The 15,893-nt window shown below is 44.7% G+C and overlaps 1 protein-coding gene across 4 annotated transcripts in view; it reads left to right on the top strand.

The window, feature by feature from the left end:
• The window catches only part of JSRP1 (junctional sarcoplasmic reticulum protein 1), an 835,213-nt gene that overhangs the window by 655,318 nt on the left and 164,002 nt on the right, over positions 1–15,893 (top strand). For all 4 annotated transcript variants that reach the window (XM_069649526.1, XM_069649523.1, XM_069649524.1 and 1 more), the window contains one exon: positions 11,065–11,217. In XM_069649526.1, coding sequence (XP_069505627.1) covers positions 11,065–11,217 — 153 coding nt within the window. The remainder of the gene's footprint in view (positions 1–11,064; positions 11,218–15,893) is intronic.

The following is a 15,893-nucleotide window of genomic DNA, read 5'->3' as shown; positions in this document are numbered from 1 at the left end:
CTTTGTGGTAGTGTGACTTTTGCAAGGCCCACAAATTTAATATCATCCTTACAATCCATTTGATGTTGAGCTTGCCAATGGCTGGCTAATGGGTGCTTGGCCTCCTGGCTTCCAATGGTAAACAAATGTTCTCTTATACAGATTTTCAGTGATCTGGTTGTGCTGCCGATATATTGCAGCCCGCAAACTCCAAAAAATGCAGTACACAACAAATTTCAAATTGCAATTAATAACGGATTCCACGTGATGATCGCCCTATAATCCAAAGTGGACAATTGACATTTCTAGTGCATGTCTTCACATTGTACAGCTTCCACATTTATGGAACCCTTTCTTTTGAGCTAAGTGTAGCCAACTGGTTGTGTGTTTAGGAATACTCATAAAAGAAGGGAAAAGTTTGTTTTTCAGCATCCTGCCTTCACTGTATGTTAAAATGGGCTTGGGATCAAGCCATTTGGAAATATCTGTATCTAGATGGAGCAGATGCCAGTGTTTCCTCACAATATTGTACACTCTGGAACTGTCTGAGTTATATCTGGTGATAAGCCGAATTTTTTGAGAGACTGTTGACGAAGTACGTAATTTAGGGACTAGCAGTTCATCTCTCTTCAATAGATGTACTTCTTTTTCTATCTTATTTAAATGAATGGTGGCATAGCCTCTTGATGTAAATCTAGACTTAATCAGTGCACTTTCTGAATCGAAATCTTGCCTTTCTGAACAATTTCTTCTGGCACGTATGAATTCCCCTTTGGGGATGTTGTCTAAAACATGTTTCTGATGGCAACTTTTTGCATGTAGGTTGCATTAAGTGATGTACTTTTGCGACACGTTTTGGTTGTAGACTCAGTAAGTGAGATGGTCAAATCTAGGAAGTCAATCTGCGATTGGCTATGTGTGTAGGTGAATTGAATTCCCCACTCGTAATGAATCTAATGACCAGTGCTAACAACATGTTAAAATTATAAGTTGGACATGCAACACGGGAACATGCATGCACAGTCAGAGAAATTGACAAACATAAAGAGGAAATCCACATATTTGATGCTCCAAGTGCCACAATAGATAAGAATTTGAAGACCCTGTATGATATACTACGCAAACACCAGGACGAAGTTAAGCTTAGGAAATCGCACACATTTTCGACAGATGATAGAGACTATCGGGACAACAGAATATATACTTATCAGGCTAAATACAATGATGTGTCGAGATCTAGATCCAGTAACGTTGCCTCATCACCGGTGAGCTCTGACGTTGATAGTGACTCTGAGAAACAGATACCATGTCCATCAAATTTAGAAGCTGGAGATACCCCTATATCCAATAATGATCAATCAGAGAATTTTGAAGATGAATTACGCAACCAATCAGAACCTCCATGTCCTCCTCCTTTTTTAGAGCAACTGAGGTGATTCATAAAGGGAAACCGCATTGCAGCAAAAAAAGTCCGGTTTCAAAGCCCAATAGTTACAAATATATCAACCCCAGGTACACAACCAGGGGCACAAGGGGTGGCAAGCACAGGAAGCGGAAACACACCTTCCCCTCTCAGACTCACCAGAGCTGCATACCCGCAACAATTGACGAACCAAAACCGGTGAATTTGATCACCAATCTCAGCACTTATTCGATCTTTTCAGTAGAAACAGCAGTGGTCAATAAGGGCCTTTCATTTGTATACTTAGCCTTTAATAATTACGTGGACATACAAATAGATCTGTTCAAATTTGTCCGCAAACTTAAGCTAATAAAATTCTTCTCTACTCAAGTACGCAATTATATACCACGACCCTCTATACAAGCGCCCTCTCAAATTTCACTTCAAACACTTTTGAGTATGCATGTACTGATGACTTTGGAGGATGTTGACCTCCAACAACATACAAGCACCATGCAAGTGTTGTCAGATCTGCATATTGTACAACGGAATGTTAAAATAAAAGATATCGGCAAGAAATCTAAGTTTACGCCCATTTTTCCTAATGATAACTTCATTGACACTTTTCACCGGGCGGTGATTAAGGACATACATAAACTAGTGGATGATCACAAACATAATTTCCATAGGCACAATTTGAACTTCACCAAAGACGAATTCCATGCAATGCAGGAATTAGCCACCAATTCAACCTTAATTATCAAAGATGCTTATATGGGTGGGAATGTTGTTGTGATGGACAAATCAGACTACATCACTATGTGAATGAGACATCTTAATATGGGCAATTGCTATTTAGCATGGAAAACCAACCCATTGTACCAAATCAAGACTTTGGCTAATCAAATGATACATAAATGGCACCAACAAGGATTACTTACTGATGTAGAAAGACAATTTTTAGTAGTCGATGGTCCTATCATGTCAACAGCATATTTCTTGCCCAAAATACATAAGGATTTTATTGACATTCCAGAAGGGAGACAAATTGTTAGTGGCGGAGGGGGAATACTTGAACCAATTTCTTTCTACATCAATGAGTGTTTACTACCTGTCATTTTATTGACACCCACGTATATCAGGGATACAATGGATATTTTAGAGATGTTGGACAAACTTGATTTTCAGGACAATTCTTGATTGGTAACTCTTGATGTAAAGGCACTGTACACCTCAATTGATCACTCTAAACCCAGTAACAGTGTTAATGTCATCTTTCACCAATCTTCTGCATCCTATTATGATCATGTAGAAATGTTGAACGAATTATTGATATTTACATTGCAAAATAATGTATTCTTATTTAACAATACCTATTACAAACAATTAATCGGCATCGCAATGGGTGCGAGCTTTGCTCCGGCACTCGCAAATGCTTTCATGCATCACTTTGAGCAGGAATATGTTTTCACCAATCATGATTTTAAGCCATACATACATCTTTGAAAAAGATACATCAACAATGTTATTCTGATCTGGACGGGCATAGAAGGTTCTCTAAAGCAATTTGTAATACTCTTCAACAGTAACGAGTGGGGAATTTAATTCACCTACACACATAGCCAATCCCAGATTGACTTCCTAGATTTGACCATCTCACTTACTGAGCAAGGTCTACAAACAAAAATGTTTCGCAAAAGTATATCAGCTAACGCAACCTTACATGCAAAAAGTTCTCATCAGAAACATGTTTTAGACAACATCCCCAAAGGGGAATTCATACGTGCCAGAAGAAATTGTTCAGAAAGGCAAGATTTCGATTCAGAAAGTGCACTGATTAAGTCTAGATTTACATCAAGAGGCTATGCCACCATTCATTTAAATAAGATAGAACAAGAAGTACATCCATTGAAGAGAAATGAACTGCTAGTGCCTAAATTACGTATTTCGTCAACAGTCTCTCAGAAAATTCGGCTTATCACCAGATATAACTCAGACAGTTCCAGAGTGTACAATATTGTGAGGAAACACTGGCATCTGCTCCATCTAGATACAGATATTTCCAAATGGCTTGATCCCAAGCCCATTTTAACATACAGTAAAGGCAGGACGCTGAGAAACAAACTATTCCCTTCTTTTATGAGTATTCCTACACACACAACCAGTTGGCTACACTTAGCTCAAAAGAAAGGGTTCCATAAATGTGGAAGCTGTACAATGTGCAGACATGCACTAGAAACGTCAATTGTCCACTTTGGATTACAGGGTGATCATCACGTGGAATCCTTTATTAATTGCAATTTAACATATGTTGTGTACTGCATTATTTGTGTTTGTGGGATGCAATATATCGGCAGCACAATCAGATCACTGAAAATCTGTTTAACAGTACATTTGTCTACCATTGGAAGCCAGGAGGCCAAACACCCATTAGCCAGCCATTGGCAAGCTCAACATCAAATGGATTGTAAGGATGATATTAAATTTGTGGGCCTTGCAAAAGTCACCCTACCACAAAGAGGTGGTAATTTGACGTTAAAATTCTGACAATTAGAGGCCAGGCTCATTTGCAAATATAGGACTGTATATAATGGCCCGAACTCAGACCATGAATTTGCTGTATTCTTGTAAATATGTGTTTCAACATAATGTTATAATGTATTATATAGATGATCTCAGTTGTGTGCAAGTATCCTGGAAAAGGCTGTCAGTGCAACCTCATTAATTGAGCCCATTCATGCACGTGTAAACTTACATTGTAATTAGGGATGTGTTACTTGTTTGTACTTTGACAACACAACCAAATGGACCTATTTGCCATGCAAGTATAGACACATTGGTCTGATTCCTTTACAAAACTCGCCCCTGAACAGTTACTTATTTAATTCATCATGTTGATTCCCCAGTAGTTCAATATGTTCAATATGGAGTCCTTGCGTACATTCGCAATCCCTTCTCTGCTCAGTCTCTTAATTGTTCCTTTTAAGTGAGTATGGTACCCAGGGCAGGTCTTACACCCGATTGCACCCCAGACAGGAAGTATTGTTGGTGCCCCCCCTAAAAATGCCAACCAAAGAATGTGTTACAAATGTTGTAAATAGGGCACTTCATTAACAACCAGATAGAAATACAAATGCAATAGAAAATGCATACATTAGACACTAGGTGACAGTCTTCACCACAAAGTGTGTGATCCTGGACACATGATTTTATCTCACTGTGGTTTATCTGCCAAACTTCGAAGAGCCTAGAAGTTATTCAATCCATACTATAGCATACATGCCAGCAACACACTGACTTAACCTATTGATCGGCAGAGAAGGCAGAAGCACTCGGCACCCGCGGGCTGCACAGACCAGTCACTGTGCCCCAATGTTAAAGTCAACAGGCTCTGGCTCACTGGGTCTGGCTGCGGCTGGGCCTTCTGATTCGTTCACGATTCCATGCAATTTCCGACTGACAAAGACTAGTCTCGGGACAGCAGGTCAAGGAAGGGCAGGCTGCCCATGCCCAGCAGCTCCCATCCAAACTGAGTGAATAAACCCTACTCAGCAGGGGTCAAGTCCTAAAAATTAAAGTGAGGGGACTCATCAACAAATGCAATGGGATATGACGTTGCCAGAAATTAGCATACCAAGGTGAAATAACACTACACCAGCTGAACACATATCCGGTGCACCCACGCACTGTACAGCACTCTCTCTCTCTACTGACTTGAACTACGGTTCCCGAGGGCATTCAACCTACCAGCGCTTTGAGATCATACCATTGATACATAAGGCGCTATACAAATGCCAAGTAACATAACATGACATAATATTTCATTAAATTGGCTTTGCATAACCACCCAAATTTTACAGGACGAATGGCATTTGCCTTTTTTCATAAAATCAACACACATGAAACCAAGAGAGGATATTTTCTTCTAATAGTGTTTTTAAAAACGTTAAAAGGAATGCCTGTTTTAAACTCTAAGAACCATTACAAATGTTTTCCCGGGAACTTGCATTACCGAAATGAGACATTTCACCTTTAGCTGTTTGTTATTTTTCATCAGGTTATATAATGCAGTTTGGTCAAGTGTCTGGCCTACAAACCTGATGACTGTGGTCCGATCCCCACGGTCGGCTTTAATGCATAAATTCAAAGGTGACATTCAATGTTTCTCATTTTAGCTGGGGGGGCCTGAGTCTACCCTCTGATAAAAGTGGGTGGACTCCGTCCCCCTGCGTGTACCCAAAAAAGTGGGTGGACTCCGTCCCCCGCATGTACCCTCGACTTCAGCCCTGCTACTCAGTCCATGTGCTAGACTAGAGTCCCCTGTTCCACGGACACAAGCAGTAGTCCTCAGCCACAACTTATTACTGGTTCAATTTAAGGTTGCCTTTTCATAAATCAAATGAATAACCCTAAAGTTGGACTCCTGTTCCTGGGGACCTGCACATGTTTGCAATTTCCAAACTCTAACACATTTCAAAAACCTTCAGCAAAGCTACTGCGTTCATAGGTCAGGCGGCATGGCAATGATGGTCTCTGAAATGTCTCCTCAAGCTTACCACGTTCATGGGTTTGAACTCCTGGTCCTGCGCTTAGATGCTGGTCCCTGGTATGTAGCGCGATATAAACCTTCACTTAACTGACACAAAAAGCTTGTCACTGTTGACGCAAAACACCTAGAAACCCACACACAGACACAGAGCTGCTCAGTTTACCTAGGAAGGCATCAGCAAAGTTAGCTTGCATTTTCCCTCTCCCCCCACCCTTCTATTTCATATCGGTCACTGCACCTGGATCCAATGCAAATGACAACCGGGCAGCTTGGTAACTCTGATCACCAGCCAAACATGACCCATCACTAGAAAATGAATGGGTAATAGTGGTCAACAGTGGGAACCAACCTACCTCTTGAGTGCAAGACAGCAAGAGGATACATTGGCCACCATCGGTCATCAACCAGATCAGTCCAGGAGGGAGGGAGAGGGACTCTGATCACCACAGAATATGAACCCAGCACTGGTGACCAGGGCAGCAACAGTTCCCATCAGGAGGAAGCAACCAAGCTCTTGAGGGGGAGGATAACATTCCACCAGCAGGCATCAACCAATCCAGCTGTGGAGGGCGTGAGGGTGACTCGGCTCAGATAAAATTCAGCCAGCGCTAGAGAACAGTAGTAACACTGTGATCACCAGCTGTCACTAACCCATCTCTTGAGGGTGAGAGGATACCAATTCCCACCAGTGGGCACCCATCAACTGATCTGTGGATGGCAGGAGGGTGATTTGACCACCAGGTAAAACGAACTCAGCACTGGAGCCTGAGCGGTACCAGTGTCCACCAACATGCACAACCGACCCAGATCAGGAGAGTAAAATTAACCCACCACTGTTGGCATTGTTGGGTTCCACGTTGCCCGCTACAAACCAGTGAAATCCTGACCAAACAACCCAGCTGCGGAGAAATAGAAAAAGACCAGCGAAGACCAGCAAAGCCAGCTTTGGAGGGGAGAGGCGCCGCTGGTAAGAGTGCCCGCCTGCATACAACATGCCTGAGACGCAATCCTGGGTAGCCAGAAATCGCCGCCGATGGGAAAGTCTACCAGCAAGAAGAGGACAGACAGCGAGGCCACTAGTCTTTCCCCAGTCCCGTTCACCTGCAGACTCCCACCGCTGAGTGTCTCCCAGCGTGTGAGGCAGCAGGCCCCGGTCACATTAATGGGAGCAGAGCCACACGTGGCGCAGTGGTAGTGATTCTCCTTCTGGAAAGTTCTAAAGCAATGCAGGTGGGGATGGCTGCTGTTGGAGTACGTTGAGTCCACCTAGCCTACCTGTAGTGGCCAGTGCACCCCAGGCTGTGCCGGCAAGAAAGACCGACAATTCCCCACACCGATACGCCATCCCCACTCCGCAGTCACTCACCTGCCGCGGCCACCCCCAGTAGGTGGGGCAGGAAAGGGGGTGCTGGGCCCATGTGAAGGAGCCTCCGTCTATCAGGGTTCCACCGTCACCACCCCCTCATAAACGGCGTTGTTTGTCTGCTTGGGTTACAGAACGAACTAGCAAAGTTAGCAGTAACCAATCAGAGGCATATTGTATGGGCATATTGTATGGGAGAGGCATATTCGTTGATAGTCACTATTATTATAGAGGAAACAGCGCCCGAAGTTCGAGCCACGTGTATTAATTCCTAACACATGTAAGTACGAAGCAAGCAGTCATAATGTACAAGGAATGCAGCAATGGCCTTCAGATATGTCTACGAGATGTGCAACAGCAATTGCCAACTCCACGTGTTCGACCTTTCATGACCTTATTCACAACAGGTTGGGCTGTAGACTTCCGTCGCCCCCTTATTCAGCAGCCCCCTCTCTAGAGTGCATATGTAGGTGGGGGAGTATTCAATGAAGGAATTCAGGAGAGGCGCATTTCCGAATAACAGAAGTCACTCAGAAAAAGAGAAAATGCCATCTAGACTGGGACAGAGCCCCATGACCCGAAACCAACCCTGGCCGCTGCCATGGCCCAGGCCAGAGAACACCCTGTACCCAGGGGCCTGCGAGCAATATTGAGGTACACACATTCCCCGAAAGGGGCCGCATCAGGAAACGAGGCCGAGCAGATCTTTGATTCTGTCGGGCGCTTGCGCGTCCGGGTACACACTTTCCACAAAACATTAACTTTCATAACCTGGCCAAAGGTCTTGCACAGAAGCACATCCCTCCTGTACATTGTGGACGAGTTTATATCAGTTCACTTTTATGCCATATGCCCTGCCGTTTCCTTAGCTACAGACCAGACCATTAGCAAATGGCATTAAGTAAATCACATACATGGACTCTGGATGATTTGCCCAAGATCACACAGTGGTGGGACCGGGATGCCGGTGATATAAACACTTGACTGCACATTTTCCTGGGTTAGATAATGTCAATATGCATTAAGGTGTTTGATTGTAGCTCCTGGGATTCGGGGCTTATTGGGCTACAACCAAAAGACCCAGCCCACGGGACTATAGCTGCTGTGCAACACTCGCCGTGCATCCTCCCACCCCCAGCAACACTCAGACCTCGGGGTGAGGGTCCCTGCTCAGCCCGGAGCTAAGTCTGGACTTGCCTTCATCCCAGACCCCTGGAGAGTGTGTGTGCCGTGCGGGACACAATCTAACAGTGCGGGGCAGTCCTGCATCACTTCACTTACCTGACACAGAGTTGCTGCCACGATCACACCGATGACAGCCAGGTCACGCACGGAGCGGACCTTAGGAGGCGCTTAGACACCCTATGACTACTCATAGGGGCTGGGGGCCCTCAGGCCAACACGCGACCCGTCCGGAGGTGCCTGACATGCACGCCCTTACTAGTTCCAAGACTAATGAAATGTGTCTCGTTGCTCGGTGCTGCTCACAATTGAAGCTGTGTGGGGAATCGGGATGGGATGCGCCTGGCTACATCATAGTTGTCCCAAAGTTCCAAACACAGTACACTACTGACTTACCTGATATTATTGTGCATGCATGATGCATCCACTCCACTCCTCCTGTTTTCCGGAATGGCGGGCGGCCGGGCTGACAACAACACCGGGCAGCTCCAATCATCAGTGCACTCGCGCCTCCGCCGCACGTGAGCCCATGGCCATGGGCCTGGCTGGCGCCAGCGCCACCAAGCCCGGGGCGGGGGGGGGGGGGAGTGAAAAAGCAACAAACAAATGTTGCGAATTGCTAATTTATTTTTTAATTGCTGCTGCTCTGCCCTGCCTGAGGGGCAAAGGCTGCAGCCTGAAGCAGTGGTCATTGCTCCTAATACACATACTTCAAAATCAAGGCCTGGCTGGTGCGTCGTTCGTGTGGCCTGGCCTGGCTTGCGCGCGGTGCCGCCTAGAGGCTCACTGACGTCAGGCAGCCGCCTGAGCTGCCTGACACATAGACTGGCCCTGATGGTACCTCTTGCACCAATGCACGTACCTCCAGTGCAATTGTATTATATGTTCTGCTAATATTATACATTTCGCACACTCTTTCATTTGAACATTAGAATGACTATCTCTTGTAACAAGTTGATGCACGAACAGTAGGCTGTAGACATAGCGCGCACCTTAACACATTTTCTCTATCTGTATTTTGGCCGGAAATCCTTACCCAAGATGGCAGCCCTTTTTGGGCCTCAGTTCGACTGTTGACTCGCACACACTAGTGGCCGTGTTCCCTCCACTGTTTATTTAACTCTTATTCCCGTAAACGTACTTTCTATACTGAACTGCCGCCAGGTAAGACTCTTTCCTCAAGGTCCCTGAGAGTCTACCCACCCTTAATTGTTGCCACTAATTATAGCGGTCTCGCTCTGGTTAAACCGACCAATCTGTTTCACAATTTCAAGCACCGTCTTTGGCTAATATAAGCCAAGTATTTGACATTACGCAATTTCCACAATTGATTTAATTTCGGTTTAGTGCTACTCCCTATACAGTATTTTAATCAAATCTTTTTTGATTTGATCTCTCATTTATAGGGTTTTCCGCAACTGCGAAGCATCAGAGGTAGGTTTGCACCCATAATTATGCAGATCATGTTTATGGATCTTGGAATGAATCTTTCCCCTCATTAGTGATTTTTGTCATTACAGCAGTTTGTTTGCAGAACAGCCACTTTCTTGCCTTAAATTGTTTGGACCTATGCCTATTCACATACAAGGTATTTTTCTCTCACCTTTTGCAATATGGCAGAATGTGGGTTTTTTGGTCGCTCTAGTCAATCGGTACCCAGCACTAATGATTTCGTTTTTTGTCTTATCCCCCCTCTCTCTTTTTTATTTATTTTCCTCTTTCTCGTATACTGTGCTGTTTACCGATGTGTGATTTGAATTACATTATAATTTTGTGCTTATACTATGCATTTGCCACTAACATCCATTATGATGTACCCACCCTTATGTGACCCCCTGTGCTGCTTACCATAGATGCGTTTGTTATTTTGTTTTAGTCTATTTGATTTACTTATGTGAACATTGTGTATTATCAGCCTCAGATGAAGAGCTAGGACAGCTCGAAACACGTGTCAAGCTGCTTAACGTTTTGGAATAATTTATTCTATGTTCGAAATACAGTCCTCCTTATTGTTATAACGATCTAATGTTCTGTACATCTTGTTTATGATTTTAATAAAACGTATTAAACTAAAAAAAAGATTGGTATCTTTTCATAGAATACACGCCTGGAGATTTGCATAAAAGCAAAGAGCATTAAGGGAACATAGAAACACCCACAATTTCAAATTTGAAACAAGTAATTCAGCAAGAAACCCTTTTGAGCCAATAATGGAAGTTGAACTCTTACTGTGATCACAATACTCATCCTAACAAACAACGTATGCAAATTGCAAGAAATATATACGAACGTGGGTAGTCACCAGCATTTGGGGCTTTGCCTGTTTCTGTATTCAGTCTCCCGTTCACAGTATCTGATACCAGATCTGGGTGATCTTTGTCTAGCCCTTGGGTCTCAGGGCAGAGCAGTGCTCCAGCTTCACACACTTTGCTCGAGTGCAGCTCTTCCTTGTTTCTTCAAGGAACCCATAATTAGGTTCCATGACATAAAGGTCTCTGAGATGTATTCAGTGTCTCCAATGGGGCTGCAGCATGTAATCACATGACACACAGCATCATATTCATATGTGTTTCTTTTGTCTTTTTCAAGGTTCCAAGCATGTGCCTTCCAAGAAGAGGCCCGACCCGAGGACTCTGGGGCCTGTGAGGGAGCCTGTGCCCTGGGAATGGATCACGCTGAACAAGTGCCTTATGGTGGCATCCTTCGTTGCCCTCTTGAGCATGGGATTCCAGGTCCTGCAAGGTAAATGCTACAGCCAGCAGCAGCACGCACCCAAGCATTGGTGATCAGTCTGATGGCAACCGCTCTCTAGGCAGCACTATGCACTCCTTGCCCTCCTTTTTGGCTCAGCAACTGTATCACAGACCATTTCCTCAAAGCCATTCTCTTGTACTCATGGGGAGGGCTTAGCGATGGCTGGCGAACATTGCAACGTTGAATGTCTGTCCTTCGAGGTTTTTATATAGATTGTTTTTCTTCCCACCACCATGCTGTCCTTCCACACACATGCTGCTCCATGTGCACGTCTATCTCCGACCTTTTTTCAAAGGAATACTGTTCTCGCTCTTTTCAGTGCTTCTCACCCACTCGTTCTGCGCCTCTTTAGAGGGGCTGATTCTCTAGAAGCATACACCCATTCAATGCTATGTTTGTATACCCCATTTCACTTACTTGAGTGCTTCCTACATGGTCTTCCAATTGCAGGAGGGGCCCCCAGGGTCTCAAGTGTTGGTTATGCCTCTAGTGTCTACCCGCTGCAGGACCTCCGATTCCTCCCACTTGGTACAACACTACTTAACTCATACCTGCAAGCAAAGGTTATGCATACTTATAGGATGCCTGTAGTCGGCCCAATGCCTCTCTCACCTACACCTGGTCGTGTGTTCCGTACACGTGGCTTGTTTCACAAAGTGGGCCTCGTTATGAGTTCAGCTGTTTTAGCGCTGCTAATTCATTTACTATTACCACAGGTGTAAAACAAGCATTCTCCACGCCATTAAAAGGATTTATTTGGGTAAATATGATAACACTGCATGCACCAATACCGCCATTGTATGCTGAGGTAATACCTCCTCTCACAAGCAGGTCGTTTTTCAGCCGATTTGTCGGACAACCAATACATTTGAAAATATGATGCGATATGACAGGTCATTTATAACGCACCTGTAAACAGGCGGTAAGAGTGCTGCTGCCTGTTTTGACGACTACCGCCAGACTTGTAATGAGACCCACAATACGTAAGTCCCCATGCCTCCCCTAACATAGGTCAGTGCCAACAACTATCTATATATGACTTGTTTATTATACATTACTTGTGTAGGATGCAGTATTTTACACTAACTTCTAATAATCACTAATCACAATGTTATGATATCTGTGTTTCACTGATGATCTCAATTCGTGTTCCCTTTTCTGGATTCATTTAATCTCATCATTTTAGTGCGATTACGCCCTCTACTGGAAGAGGGTTGTGCCTGCATATTTGTGTGTGCGTGGGGGAAGGGGGTGAGATAGTTGGATCTTAGAACTAAAGTTTGTGGCAACCTAGGGACTATTTTACGATAAACAATCCAGCTCTAGGACGGACCAGGATTGAATACACAGAAAGGAGTGCAAATGGCAAAATTAAGTCATATTGGCAGGGCTGACAGTGACCCTTTAACAGGAAAGCAGTGGGAGCAACAGGGTGCTTTCAGTGCTATTTGTGGAAGACGCGTGACCCGGTATACCGTGTTTATAACGAAAAATAAATAACGACAAGATTTTTCAGTGATTGAAAAAATGTCGAATTTTTTGTAACAATGTATGTGGGCGGCGAGGGGAGCTTGGTGAGGTTAAAAAAGCTGGAGAAACGGGGGGGGGGGGGGGTTGGGAGGACACCCCCAAATAAAAAAAAGGGGAAACATCTTTTTTTCGTTATTTTTCATTCACTGAAAACGTTTGTGTTATTTAAGTTTTCGTTATAAAGACATGGAACCGCGTGACCCTGTATGGCTGGATTTACACACTCAAGAACTTTTGTATTGGTCTTTCCCTGGGATTTCTCACTAGGCGCGCGAGTTCTTAGAGCCAAATAACTGCTGTGTGAGCTTATTAAGCAGAGGAGTTGTCAATGCACCCCACTACAAAGTGGTGAATGACCAAAATATGCAGTTTATTGCAACACCTAAAACATTCATACATGTTTATTTCACTTATAAAGCGCACAATAACCCAGAGGCATCGAGGCGTTGTTACAATCCAGTTGGTACAATCCAGTTACAATACAGGAGGCGCCCAAAGCGGCATTGAGCCACTGTACAAAACCAGTTACATGCATTGCTTAGAGCGGAAAACATTTTGCAGAGGGTCAAGTGAGGCTTTTGGATTCTAGGTAAATAATTAGGTTTTCAGAGCTTTTCGGAAGGCCCAGTATGAGGGTTCAGCTCTAAAGGTAGGAGGCAAGGGGGAGTTCCACTGTTTGGCTGTGATGTATAGAAAGCTTGTGCCTCCAGCTTTGGAACGATTGACTTTAGGTTGGAGGAGGCGGTGGGCATATGGAGTCCTGGTTGGCCTAGATGAGTGGGATCTGGATATTTTGTGTGCAAGGTAGGGAGAGGCGGTTTTGGAGAGGAACTTGTGGGTGATGGAGTTGGCAGTGAGTGGGAGAAGAATAGGAGTGTCATTGCCATAGTTAGTGTAGGCTATGGCGAGGGTGTCAAGGATGTCAAAGAGTCCTCTGGTGAATATGTTGTAAAGGGTCAGAGATAGGCACGACTCCTGGGGTACCTGGCACCGGATAGGGGTTAGCGATGGGCTGGCGTTCTCCACAAACACTCCCATGCCTCTCTCCTCAAGGAAGGAGACGATCCACTTTTAGGCTTCATGGGAGAAGTTGGCTGAGGTAGTGAGATGGTGACAAAGAATTTAGTGATCTACAAGGTCAAATGTGGCCGACAGAGACAGAAGGAGGAGGAGGGCAGGCTTACCCATGTCCCTGATCTCGTCCATCTGTTTTTTTAGGTCGGGTAGTGCTGATTCTGTCCGATGGCAAGGACGTAAGCCGGACTGGCGCATTCCGAGGATGTGGTTTGCTTCTAGAAAGTGCTGCACTTGAAGGTAGGCTGCCTTGTCTAGAATTTTCTAAAGGGATGGTACTGTAGTGATGGTACTGTAGTTATTTGGTGTTGTAGGGTCTAGCAAGTTTTTTTTTTGGAATGGGCGTACCCAGGCTTCCTTAAGACATGCGGGCACTATTCCTGTAGAGAAGGAGACGTTTATGAAAGAGGCGATGAATGGTAATAGGACTGCTGAGCGGTCCATGACAATTGTGGCAGGGGATACATCTTCCTTACACCTGGAGGGTTTTAAACTCTTAGGATGGCTAGGACTTCTAGCTCTGTGCCATATTTAAAGCAGAACTGAGGAGTATCAGGGCTTAGTCGGGAGGAGGTAGTTATGGCATGTGTGGTGCCATGGGGTGGGTGCGGGATAGCTTCATTATTGTTGATTTTTTTATGAAGCATATCGATTTTATTGATCATGGCTGATTGAATATTTGTGCACCAGGCTTTGCCCTTGTTCATGGGGAGGGGGCGGAGGTGGAAGGGGTTACAAGTTCCCTAAAGATAGTGACGATTTCTCTGGTGTTGGACTTGGTGTTGGCGATTCTAGAGTTGTAAGAGGTGTGTTTTGCGGTGATGATTTCTTGCTTATAGAGATTTGATACCTTGGTGAACTCTGCTCTCAGAATGTCTGATGGCTTTTTTTCCACGTGAGTTCTGCTACATGTTTTGTGTTTCGGAGTTCTAGGAGGTCAGGAGTAAACCAGGAATTGGAGTGCCTGAAAGGTTTGTCTTCTGGGGCACTAAGGGGGCAATGGTGTCTGCTGCCGAAGTTAGGTTGGAGGCATAGAGCACAGCCAGTGTGTTGGGATCCCTTGAAAAAGGCGACTTTAAATTGGCCATGTCCAGAAGGGGCAGTATTAGTTCTTTAGTTAGCTTACTGGAGCTACGTGCTAGCGACGGTGGTAGGGACAGAGTGGTAGGCTTAGGTTTCCTATGGTGCGGGATGAGGAATCCAATGATGTTACATTCCGACCAAGGGCATGGCATGTTAGAGTCAACACTGATAGAGAAATTGAGGTCTGCTATCCAGTCTAGTGTACAGCCTTTGGCCTGGGTAGGATTGTTAATGCAATTTTTGAATCCTAGAGTTTTGAGGTCGTTGGCCAATGAGGTGGCTTGAAGGTCGTGGAGACCATTAAAACCTAAGTTTAATTCATCTATTACAATGATGTTTCAGGATGTCTTGATATTATCTCATAGGAGATTTTCTTCGAAGCTCCTACTAGGGCCTGGTGGGCAGTAGATGAGATGTATTGTAATAGTACATGTGGATGAGGAGAAGAACTTAACAGAGAGTATGTCCATATCCCTCTACATTAGTGTCGAGTTGTCTGATGGGAAGGGAGTCTTTGGCCAGGAAGCCAACACTACCTCCTCTAGCATTAGGTTGGTCTTTACGGTAGATTGAGTGCTCTGCAGGGATGGAGAGTGAAAGGGTTGGCCCAGAAGCATCATGCAACCATGTTTCAGAGATGGCTAGAGCATCTAGGTTACAAGTGGTGTTGTTTATGTCAAGGGTGTGCGCCGGTCAGGAGCTGGCATTGATCAAGGCATAGTTGAAGTGGCGGTCCTCTTCTATTGGGATTGAACCAGACTCCTTAGGTCTGGTGGTGTTGGTGGGGTTTGGACTAGCTGTGGTTAAGGGAGGTTCTTGGTGGGTTGGAGTTTTGGACCCAGATATACTATCCTTCACTATGGCATTTTTTTAGAAGGAGGTTTTGTTCAGGATTTTGTTACTGTACGGGGCACTATGGTTCCTACAAAGAGTAATTTTGTCACTACAGTCCCTTCTAGTGTTGCCCAGGGTGCTAT

This window comes from Ambystoma mexicanum, chromosome 1p (genome assembly GCF_040938575.1).
Source record: "Ambystoma mexicanum isolate Mex_15411 chromosome 1p, UKY_AmexF1_1, whole genome shotgun sequence".
Taxonomy (NCBI): Eukaryota; Metazoa; Chordata; class Amphibia; order Caudata; family Ambystomatidae; genus Ambystoma; species Ambystoma mexicanum.
Note: the sequence above shows the minus strand (reverse complement) of the source record. Positions and strands in the feature narration are given on the sequence as shown.